Source organism: Hippocampus guttulatus, chromosome 15, assembly GCF_054856545.1.
Source record: "Hippocampus guttulatus isolate MCC_2025c chromosome 15, RoL_Hgut_1.0, whole genome shotgun sequence".
NCBI lineage: Eukaryota > Metazoa > Chordata > Actinopteri > Syngnathiformes > Syngnathidae > Hippocampus > Hippocampus guttulatus.
Window position 1 is genome coordinate 6,699,110 of NC_141275.1, and position 20,783 is coordinate 6,719,892.

The 20,783-nt window shown below is 41.4% G+C and overlaps 2 protein-coding genes across 3 annotated transcripts in view; both read right to left on the bottom strand.

Annotated features, from left to right (window-relative positions):
* The window catches only part of abr (ABR activator of RhoGEF and GTPase), a 77,269-nt gene extending 67,699 nt beyond the window's left edge, over positions 1–9,570 (bottom strand). For both annotated transcript variants that reach the window (XM_086130630.1, XM_086130629.1), the window contains exon 1: positions 8,557–9,570. In XM_086130630.1, coding sequence (XP_085986756.1) covers positions 8,557–9,349 — 793 coding nt within the window. In that variant the 5' untranslated portion in view covers positions 9,350–9,570. The remainder of the gene's footprint in view (positions 1–8,556) is intronic.
* Positions 9,571–10,974: 1,404 nt separating this feature from the next.
* Positions 10,975–19,525, bottom strand: aspa (aspartoacylase). The gene is made up of 6 exons (XM_086131772.1): positions 19,037–19,525; positions 15,567–15,762; positions 14,897–14,990; positions 14,710–14,817; positions 12,220–12,329; positions 10,975–12,081 (listed from the first exon to the last, which is right to left on the bottom strand). Exons 1-6 carry the CDS (start codon positions 19,279–19,281, stop codon positions 11,890–11,892), a joined length of 945 nt encoding a protein of 314 aa, XP_085987898.1. The 5' UTR covers positions 19,282–19,525; the 3' UTR covers positions 10,975–11,889.
* Between the last annotated feature and the right edge of the window lie 1,258 nt (positions 19,526–20,783).

Below are 20,783 nucleotides of genomic sequence, written 5' to 3' on the forward strand. Positions count from 1 at the left end.
CTGTGCTCCATATGTTCATTAACAGGCAAAATTTAAGCATTTGAAATGATGGTGTGGTTTTACACTTGATCGATCACATTTAAAGCTATCATTCAATTGATCACAGGCCAAAGCTTCATCAAGATAGCGTTTGCCTCACTGACATGCACCGAGGGCTTTGTGAGGAAGTGTAAACACTCCTTAGAGACGAGTGACGAGTAGATGGTCTTCACCCATTTCCCTTTGTTTTAGTACAAGGAAGGATGGGGGTAGGAATGACGATACATTATTAAAAAGCTCTGAGTGCACCAGTGATGAATGTCTGCTTGTTAAATGAGAGTTCGTGCAATCATCTGGGGTGGGGGTTTTTTGGTCTGGCACCTGGCTTTTCTTTCTATTTTTCCCCTTTTTTTTAATATGTGAAATAGCACAAAAGGGCCCTTGGGATGATTTTGATGGCAAGTGCACGAAGAAGTCTTCCTTCTGTGTAGTTACGCGACAACGTCAGGTTTTAACAGTGTGGGATCCCAGTTAGAGAGCAATTATTTGTCTCATGCCAGCATAATTATTTTGGTCTTGTCTTATCTTTGATCTATCGGGGTCAATGTTGGAATAAACTAAATCAGCTCCGGTTTGGTAGGTGGCGTAAACACATGCTCTGCTGAACACCTCGTGTTTATACAGCGCCTGTATGTCCTTCTTACTCATAGTGCCTCTTACAAAAACACACCATGTGTAAATAGCTCACAAAACAAGCAATGGAGACAAACTTGGCCATTTACAGGACTGTATATTGTCCATGTGGTCAACTACTGCCCTCTCGTGTCTAGTTTCTGCCAACACAAGTTCATAAAGATTGGCGACTGCACCGTCAGAATGAAAACAAGTGGTTGTGTGACCCCCCCCCCCCCCCAAACATGCTGATTTTGAGGTTTGCATTCACAGCCAAGCACTTAATCTGAGCAAGTTGATATAAAAAAAAAATAAACACTTCCCATAAGTAGCCTCAATGAGGCTACTATTTAGTTGATCGGCACAAGTGATTGACACATGTAAGCCTGTGGAATGTGACTGGTAGATGACACAATTTGATCCACACTTGCTTATCAAGAACAGGTTTCCCTCTGTTTTGTTTTTTTTTAGCACCCCGCGGCGTATACAGTTCTAGAGATAACACGTGACATGGTTTGCGTCAAGTTTGCCCGCATTGTACTTCTTACTTCTGACACAGTAAACACTCCTTCAAAGATTGGCAGATTAGTACAGACTGCTTTTTTTTTCTGAAGTCTGAAGATGGAGACAGAATGATGCTGGTGCTCACTATAGTGAAAGATTCCGGGGCTGCGGGCCACCCAAAAATCATTCCCCATTTGTCTTATCACCATTCACAAAAAGATGTGACATCGCAGATTTTAAAAATAAATGTACATAAAGTATAATACAAATGTATTTGTCTTTACCTATAAGACTCACTGATGGTGGAGTGGGAGGTACATTCACCTGACTTCAGTGTAGGACACTTTTTTTTTTCTTCAGCCAAATCTGACCCCGACCTTCAAGGCCGACTCAGGAGTGCAACCGAGGTTTTATATTGTTTAGCCCACCCAGAAGCCCGAGGGCTTGCTTTAAAATATTTTGCATGCATCGTCACAACGTGCGGTTTCGGAATGTTGTTGCAATGACCAAAAAAAATGTTTGGTTCAAAAATCTAAAATATATTTTTGGGCTATATTTGACTGAAATGTTTCAGTCGCAGAATTTTTGGTGCGTGCCTAGTGAAGAAGAAAGAAGCGGCCTTGGCATCCGTCGATTTTTCCTGTGCGGCCCTTGGTGGAGGAACAAGAGAAAATGAGGTATGCTTTGAATTTTGCAGGGAGATGGACATGTAGAAGAAATCAAAATAAAGGAATGATGCTTTGCAAAAACAGCAGTTCTTTATATTTGGATCATTCAATACTACGTAGCTAGTGTTTCAAAATGGGACCCTCTTGTTACTTTTAAAAGCCACACAGGGGGGCTCCTGTAACCTGACACCCTACAGGTCTTTTCTTTCTGCCACACAGACATTGTTGGGTAGATAACCACACAGCAACCGCATTCTCTCCATTTATCTCGCAATACTACACAGACGGCAACCATCTTTTAGCATGCTATGATTTTAGTTGTTTACCGGTAATTGTGACAAAGGCTTCCTTCAAAATGTCTACATCCAAATCTGTCTTTTTACTTTGTCCCCAATGAAATTGTTGTATGATGCAATTATAAAATTTAGATGGTGGTGGGCACATTTCCTGGATCACATGACAAATCAGGAAATGTTTCTTTTTGTTTATATACAAATAGGTTTTTTTTCTCTTCTTGAGTTCTTTCCAATCTATTATATATTCAAATTTAAAATATTTATTATTTACCTCCATCGGAAGATGTGTCTGTGAGCTAGCCGTTCTGCACGGTGTTACACAACTGTGGTGCTAATAATAATATTATTTCCACCCCACATGAGTTTATCTGGGTGGAGATCGCGAGCCAAGGGCCAGTTTCAAGAGACAGCCGCACGACACTGTCTCAAATTCTACCCATCATGCAGATGTGATGGCCTTGTCATGCCGAAGGCACATGGTGAGCAGAGTGTCAGTGAGTTTTATTGATGAATGGCGAAAACTGAATGTGATTGTTTGATTGATGTGTAACAGACATATCTATCCATGTGCCACATACTCACAGTGCAGTACACCAACCAATGATACGTAAAAGGCAAAAAATAATAATAATAATAATAATCTAAAAATGAGTAAAAGCCATTATTCACAAATGTGGGTCATTGTATTGAATGAATTTGTTTTTTTTCTCTCAAAAGTACTATCGGTGCTCTGTATTGGTAATTAAAGTGTGCACACTCGTACTGGTATCAGTCTGGAAAAAATTATTAAATGCCACTAACCAAATTTCCCCAGTGTGGGACAAATAAAGGTTATCTTATCTTAATCATATCAAAGGGATAGGAGAATTGACTCAATATCTGTATTCGTCACTGCACTGGCGTTTACTTTCCAACTTAGCTTGTAGCAGACGTGTGTGTGACGTCATGCAGGTTTGAGTCATGATTTCTCCGAATCACTGATGAAAGGAGATTTGGATTCGCTCTTTTTTCATCTAGAACCACTTTAAACAACCGAGCGTATGTACGTCACTTCATTACGCTCCACTACTGCCTGATGTATTTTTTTAAACAAGAACACTTGAATGAAGCTAAAAATAATCAAATAAAAAAAGACATGGTTCGTTGAGATGGACAAAGGCTGACAAGATGCTGCGGCTGTAGAAACGCGGTATGTCAAAGGAAAACACAAGCAATGTGCATGGAGTTGACAGGGGGACAAGGTCTAAGCCAAGTCTCCTGTCATCGAGGTGATGATTCATGCAGCACATAAAAACATTTTCCTCACTGGTCTGGCCAAGGTTACCGTCATGACTCAGTCATTCCAGAAATCCCCTACACTGAGAACAAGATTCTAAGCACTGACATCTGAGAAGCACGAATTATTATACCGGTACCTAAAAAAATAATAATACTGTTGTTTCTTCAGGGCTCTTCCATATGAAATTACAGTTCGTGCTACAACTAAAGTGTGATGTAGTGTGATTATGTTGAGTATATTCTGTTTTATTCTATTAGTAATTATTCCACACGTTCCAGTAGTAGTAATAGGAATTACCACATTTGCAATTAGTAACGATTTTACAATTACCCTGCCACTTTTCTTATTTGCGGTCAGTGATGCCTTGCTGTGATGCAACAGTATCCCAAAATAAAAGCAAAAAACCCCATAAAAAGTCATTCTTTAATTTATTAATAAATTTATCCTTCAGGATGCTTACTGAGCTGAATTCTCCTCTCATATGGCGTCACGCATGACAGTGGGTTGACCTCAACCTACAAGTGTATTTTCACAAAAAAGTATCCATCCTAAAAGGGTGTTCAAACTACAGGCGGCGTCTATGTTATTAGGAAAATATGAATATGATACACCTACAACAGACTGAAGTCACATTCTTTCTCCACAGCCAAGTCGTAACTCACGGTAAAGACGAAGTGACACAAAAGGGTTTGGTGGTTACACAAGGAAGCGACCAAGAGTGAATCAGTCAACTGACAAGAAAATAGGAAGACACCCTTGGCCCCTTCTTTCACTCTAACTTCAAATTTGACACCGATTTTAAAAGAGCGTTAGTGCAAGAGGGCGTGTGGGAAATAGTGTCGAAAAGGAAAACGGAAGCAGCTGAACGGAAATCATATTCGATTTTTCTCTATGGAAGCTTCATAACATCTCCGGGCTAGACTTTTTTAAAATTACGTTTAGGGTCCACTATGTTATTAACAACACTAATTAGAATGTATCAACAGTGAAAAATGAACTGCCAATACCCTCTATATTTTATAGAGTGACAAATAGTGACGAACTGATGAGCTCAAAGAGGAGTTGAGCCATTTTTATGAATCCTATTTAATTCTATTTAATTATCATTACTGTATGTTTGCATAAAGTACAATATTATTGAGTGTTTTCTTTACTCATTAAAACACACACTACAACAATCACATGTGTTGATTTTTGGAAAGGCTGGAGGGGATTATCCTAATTTCCAGTCATTTCAATGGGTAAAGATGGTATGTGCTTCGTGTTATGAATGTGGTTTTGGAATAAATTAAACTTGCATCTCAAGGCACCAGTGTAATTCTGACATTTATGATGGAGTTGATTCAATTTAAAGCTGATGGTGGGCTCAACATTTATGTGGAGAAAGCTAATTTCTGGAGGTGGCTTTGACACCAACAGTATAGCAATAATAAGAAACACGGGCAAATTGTGACTTGTGAGCAAGCACGTGTTCTACCACTAAACCCCGTAAACACATATGTCAGACATCGTACCACACACGAGACAGGACTTTTTTTGTTTGTTTTTGCATGGAAAGCAGCACCTGTGCATTTCACACTTCAGATGCAGAACAATGCTTCCTGCACTCAAACACTCTGTCCTGCATTCAAGCTGATGCTGCAAAAGCCCGCATCTCAGTGTCACCACTGAGGCATCCTGTCTGCCTTCCGGCACAGCAGCGGCATACAAATTAACATTCATAAGATTCAACACCCACACACGGGTCTCAAACACAACACAGAATTAAAAGGGCTGATATACGGCTTTACCTGAAACACATTTTAGAGTAAATTCTAGACAGGAAATCAGTCATATACGCATGCAGAATAGATTTGAGTTACATTCTTCGGTAAGCCAATGAGCATCCTTGCACACCCTTTTCGTAACGTTTCCGAGACAGGTGCAGCGTAAACTACTACAGTCATCCTACTCGCCCTGTGTTCAGTTATACTTTTGTTATTTGCTTATGGAACCATCAAAGTTCAATCGAATTCTTCTAGTGGACCTCCAATTTATCTCAAATTTGAACCAATTTTTCCAACAGTCAAAACTGTTCCACTATCAAACTACCATTGTTAAACCTTTATAGCTGTACAGGCAATCTTTTAAATAACATTTTAACATTCTCAACATTCATTCAGGGGTAAGTTCCTCATTCTTTGGTCTAAAACCTAAAACCAATTTTAAAAAAATCATGACAATGCCTGCACGCCATCAAAGATCTCGGTGATATAGCCTTTAAATTAATCTGTGATTTTTTTCCCCTTGAGTGTTAATTTAGAATGTTCAACGATTTAAAAAATAATGAAACCTGCACAAAAAGCGCACTCCAAACCAGCTCTCCCTGTTCCCCTGTTGCACTTTGAGTCCCAGACAGGTCGAGTCTGAACAAGTTTTGCTCGTGCGAGAGGAGAGAGAGAGAGAGAGAACGTCGACCCAGGGGGAGAAGAAATGTGTGACATGCAGCAAACTCTCGCCGCTCTTGAGACAAAAATGGTTTATTGCCCTTATCATTCAAAAACTGAACATTGAGAGATTTCCAAGTTCTATATAATCAGCTGGTTAGGAAACTGGTCAACATGCCCTACCAATACTGCCTAGTGATATGTCAACTCCTTGCATCCCAGTTTAGACCACTGAGGAATGTTGTCAAAATCTATCCAGAATCTTCTCAGTCAAAGATTTGTTTTTTCATCAGATCATGACGTTACAGACACTCTGTTCCCAGAAAGCATTGCATGCCGCAATACATTTATTTAAGGCGGTGTTTCAGACGGTAGTAGTTGAAAATGTCTCATTTAAGTGACATTTGTTTGGTTATATATGCCGCACTGTTTTATTTGTTTTTTTTAAACAAACTGTGACTTCAGGCTGTGCGTAAAATACGACCATCAAGGTCAGTTCCTGCTAGGCTTTTATGTAAACCATATAATGGGCATGTGTGAGAATTGACATAGCCAAGCATGTCTTTTAGTTCCCCATCGTAAAATGGCTACAAGTGTACCTGATACCTTGAAACAAGGCCGGTACTCACCTATCCTATAAGCTAAATAAGAAATGTGTATTTTTTTTTCCTTACAGAGTTAATAAAGATTTTATAATGGCATTTTGCATTAACACGTCGTCGACGATCCTGCTGGCAAAGTGCTTTCAGAGCAAATCGCAGTACATTACGTCTGCTGCACAATAGCATGGCTACTCACACTGAGATTAGTGATGTTGGATAATGGCTCCATATTGGAAACAACACTGTGCTGTGAATCAAGACCCCAAAAAGCAGGGGAAGACATTCTGCATTCTGTAGTTCAGGACACGCATGACTTGATGGATGACGTAGGCCCCGCAAACATGAACAAGATTCCTGCCTGGTGTGAGCTCACTGCTGTTGCTCGGTGACCATGAGCTCGACATCTACTGTTGCTACGACAGCCAAGTGGACACAGACTATAAAATGCCTCAGACTATTGCGACAACTTCCCACACATCTCATTGTCGTCAACAACAACCAAGACTTAATAATGATGAGTCCAATTGTCAGAGCACAGAATGCAAAAAAATGTCTTGTTGGTCTACAAAGATGGGAGCAAAAAAAAAAAAAAAGGTTATACTTCTCAGAATTAAAAATTCTCAAATTAGGCCCAGTTGTTGTTATGTTTGTACCATGCTCAGAGTCATATCTTAAATCAAATTCAAATATGTGCCTAACATTTTGAGCGTTAAAGTCTTTGATGAGGGTTGTAAAAATAGCATCAACATAAGACTTGATTTTTAATTTTACTCTTTTTTGTGCTTTCTACTGTCTTCGGTATTCATTTATTGTTTGTTGTTCTATGACTTATTTTTGCACCGTGTACAGCACTTTGTATACAGCGGTGGTTGTTTTAAAGTGCTCCATAAATACAGTTGAGTTGAGCTGACAATAGTGTCACACACCACATGAGCGTAAAGCTAACATGCTTTGTTTCCAAGCATTCTGACTGCTTCAAATACAACCAAAACATTAAACTATTGAGGATACCAGCCTACTATAAATTCACTTGTGATCCTCAAAATATTTTATAAAAAAAAAGGAACCCATGTGTCACAACAAACATTGTCTGCTCCTAAAAGTCTTCCTCAATTCTATTCACATCCCTTTGTGGATCAGCAGCACTTGACTCATGTCATGCATACAATCTCTTGAGGAAGTAAAAGTGAGGCTGAAGCAATTGTTTGAATCTTTTTCAGCTTTCAGATTGGCACATATCGCCCTATGTTTGGGAATGATTGAGTTAGTGTATGATTTGAAATATGTCCGAAAATAAAGCTGCCCACGACCTCAATGAGGATAAGCAGTTCAGATTTTGGAAAAATTGTTGAAAATTTTGGAGTCTGCAATTATGTCGCATGCAAGAATTATGTTTTACCTTATCATGTTTAGTTTTGCCATCACACCAGCTGGCTACTTATGCTTAACTGTCAATGTGTTATAGTCGGTTTCACAGTTGCCTATTTCTGTTGCCATTGTGAAGAAGAGCACATGAATGCAAAGGATGCTGATTAGCAAATGAAAGTTAGCTTACTCGTGAACAATTTGTCCCCTACACTTTGGAAACAGAGTCCATGCTGCTGATAAAGGTTGGTGTCCGAGTATTTGGACTTCTAAAAATGAGCCATGACCCTCGAAGACAACAGCATTTTTCCCATCCACTGAGTAATTAGTCAAAACTTGTTATAGCCTAATTCAACATGCAAATCACGTCTGACGTCATCATTATTCCATTTTCCAATTAGCATCTCTGCTGAGTAAGGTGTATTTTATGCAACTGTTTTGTGTCTTTGGTCATACTATTCGATAATTGATTTGGAACTGCTTCAGATGGTGCGTGTGGTCCAGTCGTGTGCTTTTGGATTGCAATTTTGAATTGTATTGATGACTTCGATCATTGTGACATGATAGTGGTGGTATTGAGAGATGGCAAAGGTATCAAAGGCAGTCCTCCACTAAAAACTGAAGAGACAATGTGCACAGCACCGTGTAGCTGGGATATAAAGTTGAAATAGACTACATGAGACAGATGAAAAAACAAGCCTTTACCCAAGGTCGGGCCCTGACAACCACGAATCATGCCCTCATACTTTGTTGTCAGAACAGTACCTGCAGAAGAGGAGTCGTCATGCTCTGAGCTGAGGTAGCCATCACAACTCCTGTCTGGGGTGCTGCAGCCTGAGCCACGTCCAATGTGCAGGAAGGGCGGCGACATTCGACTGTCGTCCCCCGAGTCCAAGTCTCGACTCAGGCGAAAAGGCCGCAGGGTGTCCGGGTGATGGATGCTGGGCGTCTTCTGGTTGTTTCTAATCCCAGCCTTTGGTACCAACAGGTTATTCCTGACAAAATTCTCGTTCAGCTCCAAATCTTCAAACTCCTTGTCGCTGTTGTCATCATTATTTCTCGTTTGAGAGAGGCCGGGAGGATTTCGTCTCGGATTGCTCGGCTTCCGAGGTGGAACGGGGATGGGAACGGGCTTGCCCGTCTTGCCGCTGAACCTGCTCCGCTCCCGGCTGAACGAATTACTTGCCGCGTTAGCTGACTGGAGCTTCCCATCTCCCGTGTCAGACACTTGGTCCGTTTTACCGTCGCAGCCATCGCCCGGTCGCTGAGATATCCTCAAGTTCCCAATCTTGGAAGTCACGAAAGTGTCGGCGTTAAAGTTGACGTCTTTGCCGTGACAACTTTCCGCGTCGTTTTTTCTCTGTCGCGCCATGGTGGTCTGCAGGTAGATCACCTTGAATTTCTCCTCGGACAGAGCCTTTTGCAGCCGCTTCAGGTTGACTTTCGAAGCCTCCAGCTGCGACTCGATGTCCTCGATCGAATTTAAGTTCATTTGTGGGACTTCACCGTCGGGAAATTCATTCCGCCAGTGTTTGGCAAATTCCTCTTGCTCCCACATCGTGTTGTCGTTCACGCCCGGCTCACGGCCAAATGCAGTTAAGCGGTGCAAAACGTTGCAGCTATCACAGTGTTCTCACCGAACGTCTATGGCGAAAACGTCAAACGAGAAAGTACAGTCCGTCCCTGTCAAACTGACCACTTAACGACCATCTTTAAACCTCGTCCACAATCAAATGACAGACAAAAGGCGTGCACCTTGTGTGATGATGTAGTTTTGTCTTGGCGAAAAGTTTCAACACTTCCTGGATCGGCCGTGTTGCCTTCAAAAGCTAATTGGTCAAATGTATTTCACGAGCAAATACATAAGCAGGTGCTTTTGGACATTCCACTTGACACCGGTTTTAAACCATCAAATATGGTTGACTTTGTGATGCATTTCCAAGATTGGCTCTCAAGATAAAGGCTCACTTTATAAAAATCTATTTAATACTGTTAGAAAATGAACACGCACTGTGAATTGTCAAGATTACCAATCAAAGGGTTCAATACAGAATCTTGCAAGAAAAATCACGCAAAGAACAGGCGGCCACGTATCGCGCTTTCATCTGGAACGCTATTATGCCAGGGTACCGAAAAATCCCAGGTACTGTGAAAGCAACTGACTTTATTCTAAGGATGACTCGACAAGTACCCTAAACATGGCATGAGCACAATTGTACTTGAATTCAATATGGAAATGAACTGTCGTCATCAGGTTACTGAAACAATTAAATGGATCAGCAACCTACACTTGGGCTCATTATTCTGATTAATTGTAAAAGCACAATTTTCATCATGATTCGTTGGGCGTTTTGATTTTGACAAAAATGGAGACGTCACATAAAAGTGAGCAAGGGGATAAATTCCACTGTAAAACTGAGGGTGAAATAGATGGTCGTAAATGCTGTATTTGAATGCTTGACTTAATCTCCTACAAGAATGCATCTCTCTTTCCAGGATCATTAAAGCATATCTGAAAGAAGGCCTGATCACTCCTAAGCTTACTAAATATGAATCATAAAACCCTGCAGTGATATAGCAGGAAGTCTGGCAATAACTTTCAGTTCTTCAGCAAAGTCTGAGATCTGTTTAAGACTTCCTTTCTGCAGGGCGGCTTACCAAAAAAATAATAATAATAATTAAAAAAATAAATCGATGTTTTTGTGAATTTCAATTAGTTGGGCTGAAGTACATTGCCTGTCAATCATCCATCCATTTATTTTCTAATCCGCTTATTCTCACGAATAAGGCATGTTTTCCCTGTGCCTGTGTGGGTTTTCTGCGGGTACTGTACTCCGGTTTCCTCCCACATTCTCAAACTATGCTGGCAGGTTAATGGAACACTCGAAATTGTCCCGTGGTGTGAGTGTGAGCAGGGATGGTTGTTAGTCTATATGTGCCCTGCGATTGGCTGGCAACCAGTTCAGGGTGTCCCCAGCCTACTGCCCGAAGACAGCTGAGATAGGCTCCAGCACGCCCCACGACCGTTGTGAGGATAAGTGGAGCAGGAAATGGATGGATGCATGGATGGTTTGCATTTGTTCAGATTGTGGCCGCTTCAATTTGTGGTCGTGTGACGCCCTCATGTGGCTTGTGGTGCTATACACTGAAACACAACCTCACAACATCACGACATGAAGATGATAGCATCAATATTTTACATTTATTTTTTTGGGATTATTTCCACAGGATTGAAAGGACAGTCAACTTTCGTTGTCGTAGAAACCGTGGTAACACGTATAATTATGAAACAGTACGACAACAAGAGACGATAAGACCACAGGGATAACCTTGATGACGACAAAGACATGAAAACATGGAAAAACAATTCACATCTGCCTTGTTAAGAGCTACACAGCACTTCAAACTAGCACAAGAATACCAAAATAGACATATATTACTTTTTTCATTGTGTAGAGAGGGAAGAGGCATATACTATGATTAAAATACGTGTATGTTGTTATCCAACACGTCTACACTTCAATTTGGCAGTGCAATTAGGTCTCTTTTTAAGGCAACAATAGGAGAGCACCACAGATGCCACCACAGGAGTTACAGGCAGGTAGTTTCAAAGGCCACAAATAACCTCCCAGCATGTTACAAATATATCCGAGGGGAAGACGAATCACTACAGCTTGGGGTCAAAGATTGCAAGGTTAAGATCCTCAATTGGGTTCCTGAGCATAAAAAGGAAATATAGAGCAGCTAATCATGAAGCAGAAACTAAGCAGGTATTTCATGATTAATCTCAAGATTTAATCTTCATAAAAGGATTTAATCAAAAGTAATGTTTTTAAATAACATCTGTATCATAAATAATCACAGTATACTTTATCCTAAATCTGCAGATTAAAGACTTGTCACAGAAAAGCCTTTGGAAAGTCCACATGATCTTTGCATAGTTAATTGATTTGATGCAAGTAAGAGCACAAAAAAATAAAACCATTGAGAAGAAGATGGAATCGGTTATTATGTGGGGGAAAAAAAGTGCAAAAGATATATACAAATTGTTGCGGTGGCTCGCATGCTCACTCGAAATCCGTAAAAAAAATAAAAAAATTATGCTTTTCTGATGGCACTCGCCACCAAAGTTTCTCGCCTAGTGGTAACAAATGCCTGCTGTTTTTCGTAATAGGCTGCCTCATTAATAAACGTGGGATAAACAGTGCCGGTGCCTTGGTAGGGGATGGTCTTCCCATCAAATGTTTGGAACATTGGGTCACCCGGGTTCAGTGGTTCCCAGTCGCAGTCCTACAACAAAAACAATCACAGCACAGCAACGGGGTGAGGTGACTTGAGTGTGTGGCTCAATGTAACAATATACTGTTTTCACAACAAACACCAAGTTCGCATTTTCTATTCTGCCATGTTTTTTTTTGTTCTTCTTACCTGTAGATTGGGATGGACCATGGCGATAATGTTTCCATTGGCATCTCTGGGGTAGTCAACGCTCTCTGAAACCCGGAAAACTTCCACAGTGCAGGACGGAAATTCCATGCCTAAAGGACACAGAGCAAACCATATTCTTAACATGACAAGAGCCTCTTTATTCGATTAATTAATAAAAATGGCATCATAAATAAGGCCCCACAGGCTTAGGTTATCAGGTTAATCAATGGTGATTATCCCACATATTGGGGGAACACTGTTTCTTTATTTATTGACTGTATCATGCCGATTACGATGCCTCAAGGGGATTTTACTTTGCACACCGCACAGGGAAGAAGTCAGAGTGAAAGGGCGCACAAACGGTGCTGCACACCGTGACCTTGGAGGGTTAATGCGTACCTCGACGATAGTTCAGAAGCACACCGACATCTTCATTCAATCAATCAAAACTATTTATAGCGCGCTTTTCATCCAGGAATTGTAAGTCAAAAGTACTTGACAGATTCAAGTCATTACCACCAGCCAGGCCTCACCAGGACCATCAAAGGTCGTTCCATGCCCAATTTTTGTTTGTTTTAAGGTCACTCAACTTAATTGCCAGTTGCATTGGGCCATATCGTACTTTCCAATATTGTACCGGTGTATTTTTTTTTTTTTTTTTTTTTTGTGGGGCCAATCCCTACAATTAGGATATGACGACAAGCATAAACAAATGCTCCATCGTGAGTGGAAAAAAACACGAGAGAGAGAACCGTGGGTCAGTTGCAATGTTACCACAATAGGTCAAACCGGTTTTATGACTAGGGGGGAATAAAAAGGAAAGCGAGGCTAATAAAAACTCCTCATAGCTGCTAAAGTGCATCTCAAAAGTCAACATTGCCAAAGCATTACATTTTACTCCATATGAAAAACAGGGGAAAGTATTTTTTTAAAAAAAATAAACAATTCAAGCGACGTAATGAATCCAAATCCTTTTTAAGTGTGACTTTGTACACCTGACAAATTCTTTCTTCACGCGGCTCAGCTTCAGAGAGCAGGAACATTGATTCATCACCAAGTCACAACATTCAAAGTGCCAATGTGGACTGGGGACAGATGATTACCACACCATTGGCACTAAAGCCGGAAGTTGACCGGCTCCAAACAAGCACGCTATTGAACAGCAGCCCAGTTTGAGGGGCAAAGCAACAGACTGCGGAGCTGCGACTCACACTTGGCTCACATGGCTTGTTAACAAAAAAGGGCTGGGAAATGGTTGCCTCACTGCAAGTAAACATTGCACGAGCTGTACCATGCCGGGGGGTCGCCACCGAGCTAGTTTAGAGGCCCTTGTGTAGGTACACGTGGGTGAATTGGTGATTCACCCATGGGCAACTTGTCATCTCTCATTGTGCGTCTTGTTAGACTAGGAGGCATGCAGACGGAAAAAATAGACTGCTTATTATGCAATTGCATAACAATTTATGAACAGCAAAACTAAATTTAACAATCGTACAAGTTGACCCAGAAGTACCTGCTCTCAGGAGGTCATTCGGGGTGGGTGACTACATTTCCTCGCTCGATTATGGGAAACATCAACAATCAATTAAATCATAGTGTCAATCAATGCCCGGGGGCCAGATCCGGCCCGCCAGGTCCTTTTATGTGGCCCACGAAAGCAACTTCCTGTGTGTCAACTTGCTAAAAATCTGTACCAAAAATCAAATGTCAAATTATCATGTGTAATAAATAATGTTGAGATTTTACTACCCTGTTTACACTTACTTAACGGGTGTCAAAGTCAAGGCCCAGGGGCCAGATCCGGCCCTCCAGGTCATTTTATGCGGCCAGTGAAAGCAACTTCATGTGTGTCAACTTGCTAAAATCTGTACTGAAAATGTCAAATCATCACGTGTAATAAATAACGTTGAGATTTTGCTACCCTGTTTACGCTTACTTAATAATTGAACAAACTATTAGAATCGACTTGACTGATTTCAAAGCTAGTAGTCTATTAATTTGTTGCATACAAGTAATCATTTTGTGGTTTCACTGTCATAATGGCCCTCCGAGGGAAGACGTAACTCCAAATTGGCCCGTGACTAGAATGAGTTTGACACCCCTGAATGAAATGGATTAAATGTTATTTTTTACAATTTCTTTTTTAGGGTGTTTTTGGCTTTTACCTCAGGAATAAACAAAAATAAGGGGCCTGCAATTGATGATGATGATGATGATTGTTATTATTATGCAGCGGTTACTAGAGTGGACAGCTATTGAAATGTTATTTTCTCTTATATTACCGGTAATTAATCTCAACAGTTGTGCATCAGCCACTACAATGGACCCTTATGTGTGTTGCCATCCACTGCCATTATTTTTTTTCATGCCTAAAGACCAATAAAAACATTTGACAAAAAAAAATCCCGATGTAGATTATGTTTACTTGTGCATGAAGGCGTTAAAGGGTGAACCCTGAGACTCAGGACGGTGATGCAATGTCTGTCTTACCTTCGTTAAACAAAGCAATGAAGTCCAAGGCATGTTTCAGTATGACCCTCATAGCTTCAAATATGTTACTTCTCAAAACGCCTTGAGGCTGAGGACCCACTTCCAAGCCTAAAACAAAAATTACAACGATTGCGGCTTCTCTTCCCGCTTTTACAAGCGCATAGCTGCTTGCGTCTGAGAGACTCACCGACGGGATGTTTAGCGACGGAGCGGGAAGTGGAATACTTCAGAAGGGGATGTTCGTTCAGTAAAACGAGACAACTGGCAGGGGCGATGGCTCTCTGCAACACACCCAAAAAATATTATTTAAAAAATACGTTGTAAAATGGAACACATAGTACGGTACAAAAAACGTGGGAAATGAGGAAAACAGCACAGGTGTCAAACCCAAGGCCCAAGGGCCAGATCCGGCCCGCCACATCATTTTATGTGGCCCACAAAAGCAAGTTTCGTGTTAATTTGTAAAACGTACTTACTATGTCCGTGTAACGTATTACAAAACAAACTGAAATAACACTTTGAGTGTAATGGTGACTTTAAACTTTTACACTGTATCATATTAATTCTAAATCTGTCCCCCTATGCATCTTCTGGGGGCCCCAGCTCCCCAATCCGTGAAACCTAGTGACGCCCCTGAGATTGTCTCATCGGGCCAAGTAATAACTAATGACATAACCTCGTTTGTTTGTTTAAGACCTAAAGGAGAAGTGAAACCGCTGACTAAATCTCTTTGTCGATACTTTGAGGCAGTAATACATTAACTCTTTAGCACTGAGTGGACTCAAGTCATCTTGAGGCGCCACCTTTGAAGCTTAAAAATATATATACATATATATATATTTATTTATTTCGCAAACCTTGATGTAGTTCATCATCTGCAGATTGAAGTGATCTTTGGAATTCTCCAGAATGAGAGTGCAGCCCATGTTGGACGTGGTGTTGTGGAGATCAAAAATGACATCGTAGGCCTCCGGGCTTCCTTTAGGTCCAAATAGCCTGTTGATCTCCTGAGCTCTCTGCACCTCGTACGGCAACTCCTTGCCCCCTGAAGCGCTGAAGTCATTTATACACTATTATTGACAGCATTTGCATTTGGTGCAAGTTGATTTGCGGCACATACACTGCAGGGAAACGAAGCAAGGCAGCCAAAAGCTAAACAATGGTTTTCGCAATCAAGGAAAGTAATTCCATTTTTGTAAATGGATGATCCTGAAAAACACTACCGGTAATAGCCCTGCAAGCAGTGAATCAAATAATGTGACAAACAATGTCGAAACCCAGACTATGACAGCCCACGGCCTGTTCTGACTTGCATACAAATTCTGGTTTTCGTCGCCATCGTGGAAACGCAACTCTGTTGTAAAATGAGGAGCCCCTGCACAACATTCTTCATTCCACAACAACTCAAACATGGGATGCGCCACACATCGAGGGTGGTTCTGTTTATCCAACTCCATTATGTCAGGCTAGTTGGCTATCACCAGTTTGTCAGTCTGGATCTGGAAGTCCCTCAGGATCTTGGCATGGTTGTTCTCATAATTGGCACCGATGTTCAGGTACACTATACCTTCTACCTGGTTCTGCTGCGCCATGTATGCCTGCCAGTATCTTACACCCTGCTATGATATGCTGCAACATCTCTGCGGCTTCTTTGCACAGCCTGCACCTGGGGTCCTGTCTGACGTTGCCTACTGGAGTCTCTGTTGAGCTTGTTTTTAGGTCCTGTTCCTGTGCTACCATGATTAGTGCCTCCATGCTGTCTTTTTTTGCCCAACCTTTTCCAGCCACTGGTATATTTTCTCAATGTCAGCCACTTTCTCAATTTGTCAGTGGCCCATGCCATGCTGTGGCTTATCTTTCCATGACAGTCCATCTGGCTCCTTTTCCTTAATGGCCCTCTGTTGCTTGAGGCATGCACTCAGAATGTTGTCTCTGGGTTCGATGTACTCTTGAAGGCCTGCTGTTTCCTCACGGATCGTGCTCATGACACTCACTCGTCCAGTGTTAATTCGGAAACCCAAGCTTATAAAGTATGAGCTGTATGGGACAGTGGCCTTCCTGTATGAAATGTATTCCTCGCCTCTGTGGTACAGTACTGTATGTGCTCCTTACGAAGCATGTTCGGACCCCTTGCTGGGTGTGACCTTTACAGCGAAAATGAGATCTGCTGTTTATTTTTGTCTCGCTTATCTCTTTTAATGTATTTCAAAATGCCACCACGTCTAGGACATTCTCTAACTTACTGTACAACAGCATCTCTCCCGCCCATATTGTCTCTGCGTGCACACATCTGCACTTTGTATCTCTATTTTCAGTGATGACCTGCTATTGTCCTGTGTTGCCGTGCATGGGCACACAAGCACAGTGGCTGTTGATGAGCTGTGAAAGCGCATAGGCGAAAACAAAAAAATGAATTTGAAGTTGTCAGTCTATTTCGGATTTTTAAAAAATGCATCTCAGGTTGTTTTTAGCAAGAAGCTAAGCTTCTTATGTTGGCTTCAGGAGAAACACCAAAGTGTTTCTAAACTTGAAGATCAAAGTGAGTGAGCTGGAGCCCATCCTGGGGCGAGAGGTGAGGCACGAGGTCATTACATTTAATGAAAATAAACAAAATAACTAAAACTAGAATTGAAAAAAAAATCTGAAATAATTTAAATTGTGTTTTTTCTTTTAAAAAAAACCCACCTGGATTTAAAATTTACGCTTACCAAGTCAAAACTACACTTACAGCGAAAAAGTCTTTCACCTGTTATTTTTGTCAGTTCATTTCACATGAGCTTTCAGGGTTGATTCTAAATGGTTTTATTTCAGCTCGGCCCTGTGTGCCTGTGTGTGGCTAGGTTAAGTGGGCTAAGATCATTGCCTGCCGCTGTGGGGACCCCAGCTCTATAGTATACCCCCCGCCCCCCCCAACATCCCTCGGACGTCGAGCTGACGTGCACTTGAGCAAGACAGTGATTCCCTAGCGCTGAAGTAACCCAAGACTCCAGTATGTGCTACTAACAGTGTCTGTTTGCTGTGTCCATTACTGTGATGGGTCAGAACAGAAGTCAAATTTCATGTGTATGTGATGATATATTGGTTATTCTATTTACCTGTCCATGCATCCATCCAACTGTTTTTTTAAATGTTCCATACGCCATATTTAAAAATAATGATACTAAAAGTAAAAACAAACTAAAAGGAGGCATTTGGGGAAAATAAATAAAATGAAAAAACAATTAACAAAGCCACTCTGAAAACTCAACTGTAAAAACCCAAATCAAAACAAAATAAAAACTACAATAAGTTTTAAAAATCCCAGACTGTGAAACACTAGCAAATGTTCGCAACCTCCATGGGTTTAATGTACATTTTAGTCTTTCACTAACCTAGCATGCATGTTTTTGAAAGGTATGGTGAACCCGAAGTACAAGCACATGCAAACTCCAAGAGACTCAAACCTTGAACCTTAGAATAACGAGGCACAAGTTAAACTAGAACTATATGAGGCACAAGTTAACGATTAGTGCAGCGTGCTCCTCTACTTTTGATGAATCCTTTGGAGCAGATAACTCTTGAGGGCACTCCCTCTCTCTCTCCTGAGGAATGTAATTTCATCTATGCTGCATGTTGCGCATGTAGCACATTTGACAATAAAGTTGACTTGACTTGTAGGAAACAGAACATGAACAACGGCATCAGTAACACCACTCGGGGATGTCATTTCGTGATAATGCTTTGGGAAACCTCGGGCGGGAGGAGGGCTGGGAGGCTGTGGGGTTTGTGATGTTGTTACCCAAGCACGTTAGTCTGCTGTTGCATGCTCTCTTGACTGCGTGTGCCAGCTAGGCTTTGCATAAGACTTCAATTCCGCTATAGTGCACACGAAGAGGAGCGCATATAAGGACACTGGGAATAGGGGGGAATTAATGGGGGGCGGTCGTTTTAAAATGTTTTGCAGCTCGGTCACGTTTCGCTCACGTTTCTGTGCTGACTGCCGGTCAGCTGAGGACCCGGAGGCGGGCCTCCCTCTCTGTCTCTGACCAGACTTGGATATTATTGATGCTGGAAGATGGAAATATTGCGTGGCACAACACTCTAATCTAGGCGACTTTGTCCATGCCTCATTCTGATTAAAGTCCATTCTGTGGGTTATCTAATTCGGATGACAATAACGTATCACGTCGTTTCACGTACGTTATTGCATGTGAGCATTGCCATTCACTAACAATAAACATCACATGGATGTGGAACGTGTGACCATTATTCGCAGGCTTTTCATAAACAGGAAGGGAGTTCGAACTAGACAGTTTGGAGCATCCAATAATTTCGAGCCGCGTTTTACCTGAGGTTTTCTGGAGTGAAAGCTCGGTTTAGGTCCGTGTCCACGTATCTGGCGCATTTCTCCACAGCCCTCGGGTTGGTGATGAAAGGTTTAGTGTCGACAGTCTTCCTTTGGATCTCGGCGCCGTTTTTCATCCACAGGTTAACGAGCGTCACACCGGACATCTCGTTCCCGTGAGTCCCACCGAAGATCGCCACTCTCCGGGCCTCGTTGAAACGCGCGCTGATGTTGTAGAAGGAAGACATAGCTGCATAAATTGGGACGAAGTGAGTGGTCTTCGCGAGCTCAGAAAAAAAACAAGAAAAGTTTCCAGCCGGAGCTTGGCACTTCTCAGCGTTTTTTTTTTAAACGCTGGCTGTGGTTCTGCGCTTGCGTATGCTGGTCGGATGCTCATTGGTATCTGCCGCCCCGAACGACATAATATCCATCTGAACTGCAGTTCGGAACACACCGCCTCACCAATGTAAGGTGGAAAATATTCCAGAAGACATATCCCACCAATACATTTCCGGAGAAGTCGTTTCAAAATAAGATAGAGTATGACGCTGTAAATGTAAAGGACATGACAAAACGAAAAGACGTTACATCCTCTGATTCCCTTCATCTTAAAGCTACATCACACTCGACAAAAATACTGTATTATGCCGTGCGTGCACGTATTCCTACTATATACTGTTGTACAATATTTATATCCATTGTTCTTGCTTTCAATCAATATAAAACGACAAAAGAAAAAGAAAAAAAGGAATGCTGTTGGCGTAAAAGCTATAAAACTGGGGTCACCAACGCTGGTTCTTGAGGGCCCCTATCCTGCATGTTTTCGATGCAGGATACCAGCCTGCAAATAGTGAAAATTCTCACACCGATTACAAATGCATTGAATTCTGAAAATAAAATTTTGTCATGGAAGCGAGCACACGTTGTGCCATCAGAAGGCAGCTTGTCGGATTCTTTAAAAACGAAATTGTTCTGTCTTGAGTGTGACTGGTTGTTTGTCGTTGCGTCGACGATTGAGGTGCCACCCGGTCCAGGATGTCTCAAAAGTCATCTGGGGTAGGTTCCAGCTCACCCACAACATTTCTTCTGAGTCTCTCCAGTTTTATTGTGAATTGAGTTTTCAATAGTGAAAAGAAATGGTTCTAATAATCTTGGTGAAAGAATTGACAGCGTGAAGGGGCCAAGATATAAAAGCAACTTACAACCACAATTCTCATACTTTTAAGATTTTTGGACTGTAAATAGCCATAGACAATAATTAAATTGGTGCCACATTTTGGTGATAAACTCTCTCTGAAAATGTTTTACCTATAATGGGGGGACAGTATTAAATATTAACCTGAGGAATGAGCTTCAGCAAAGCTTTACTTGTAAACATTGCAGCAGCAATTGCCATAAAACTGCGCAGCTTGCGGTTTTTGAAGGGACACTTCCCAAATCCCTTTTCACCAAATAGCTGGCAGCAGCCGCTTTTCTTTTCTTTTTTCTTTTTTGGTGCAGGAACCCAGAATGACATCATCATTATTCATCCATCCACATTTTATAGTGTTTGTTTTCATTTGGGGTCGTGGTGAGCAGGAGCCTGTCCCAGCTCCAGTGTTTTCAGCGTTTATTTATTTATTTTTACATTATAGTTCCATTTTATTTCATCTTGAATTTTAAACTCAGTCGGTTTGAATTAATTTTAGAGCAGATTTGTTGGTTTTATTTTTTTTCATTCAATTTAGTACCCTATTAAAAACACACACAC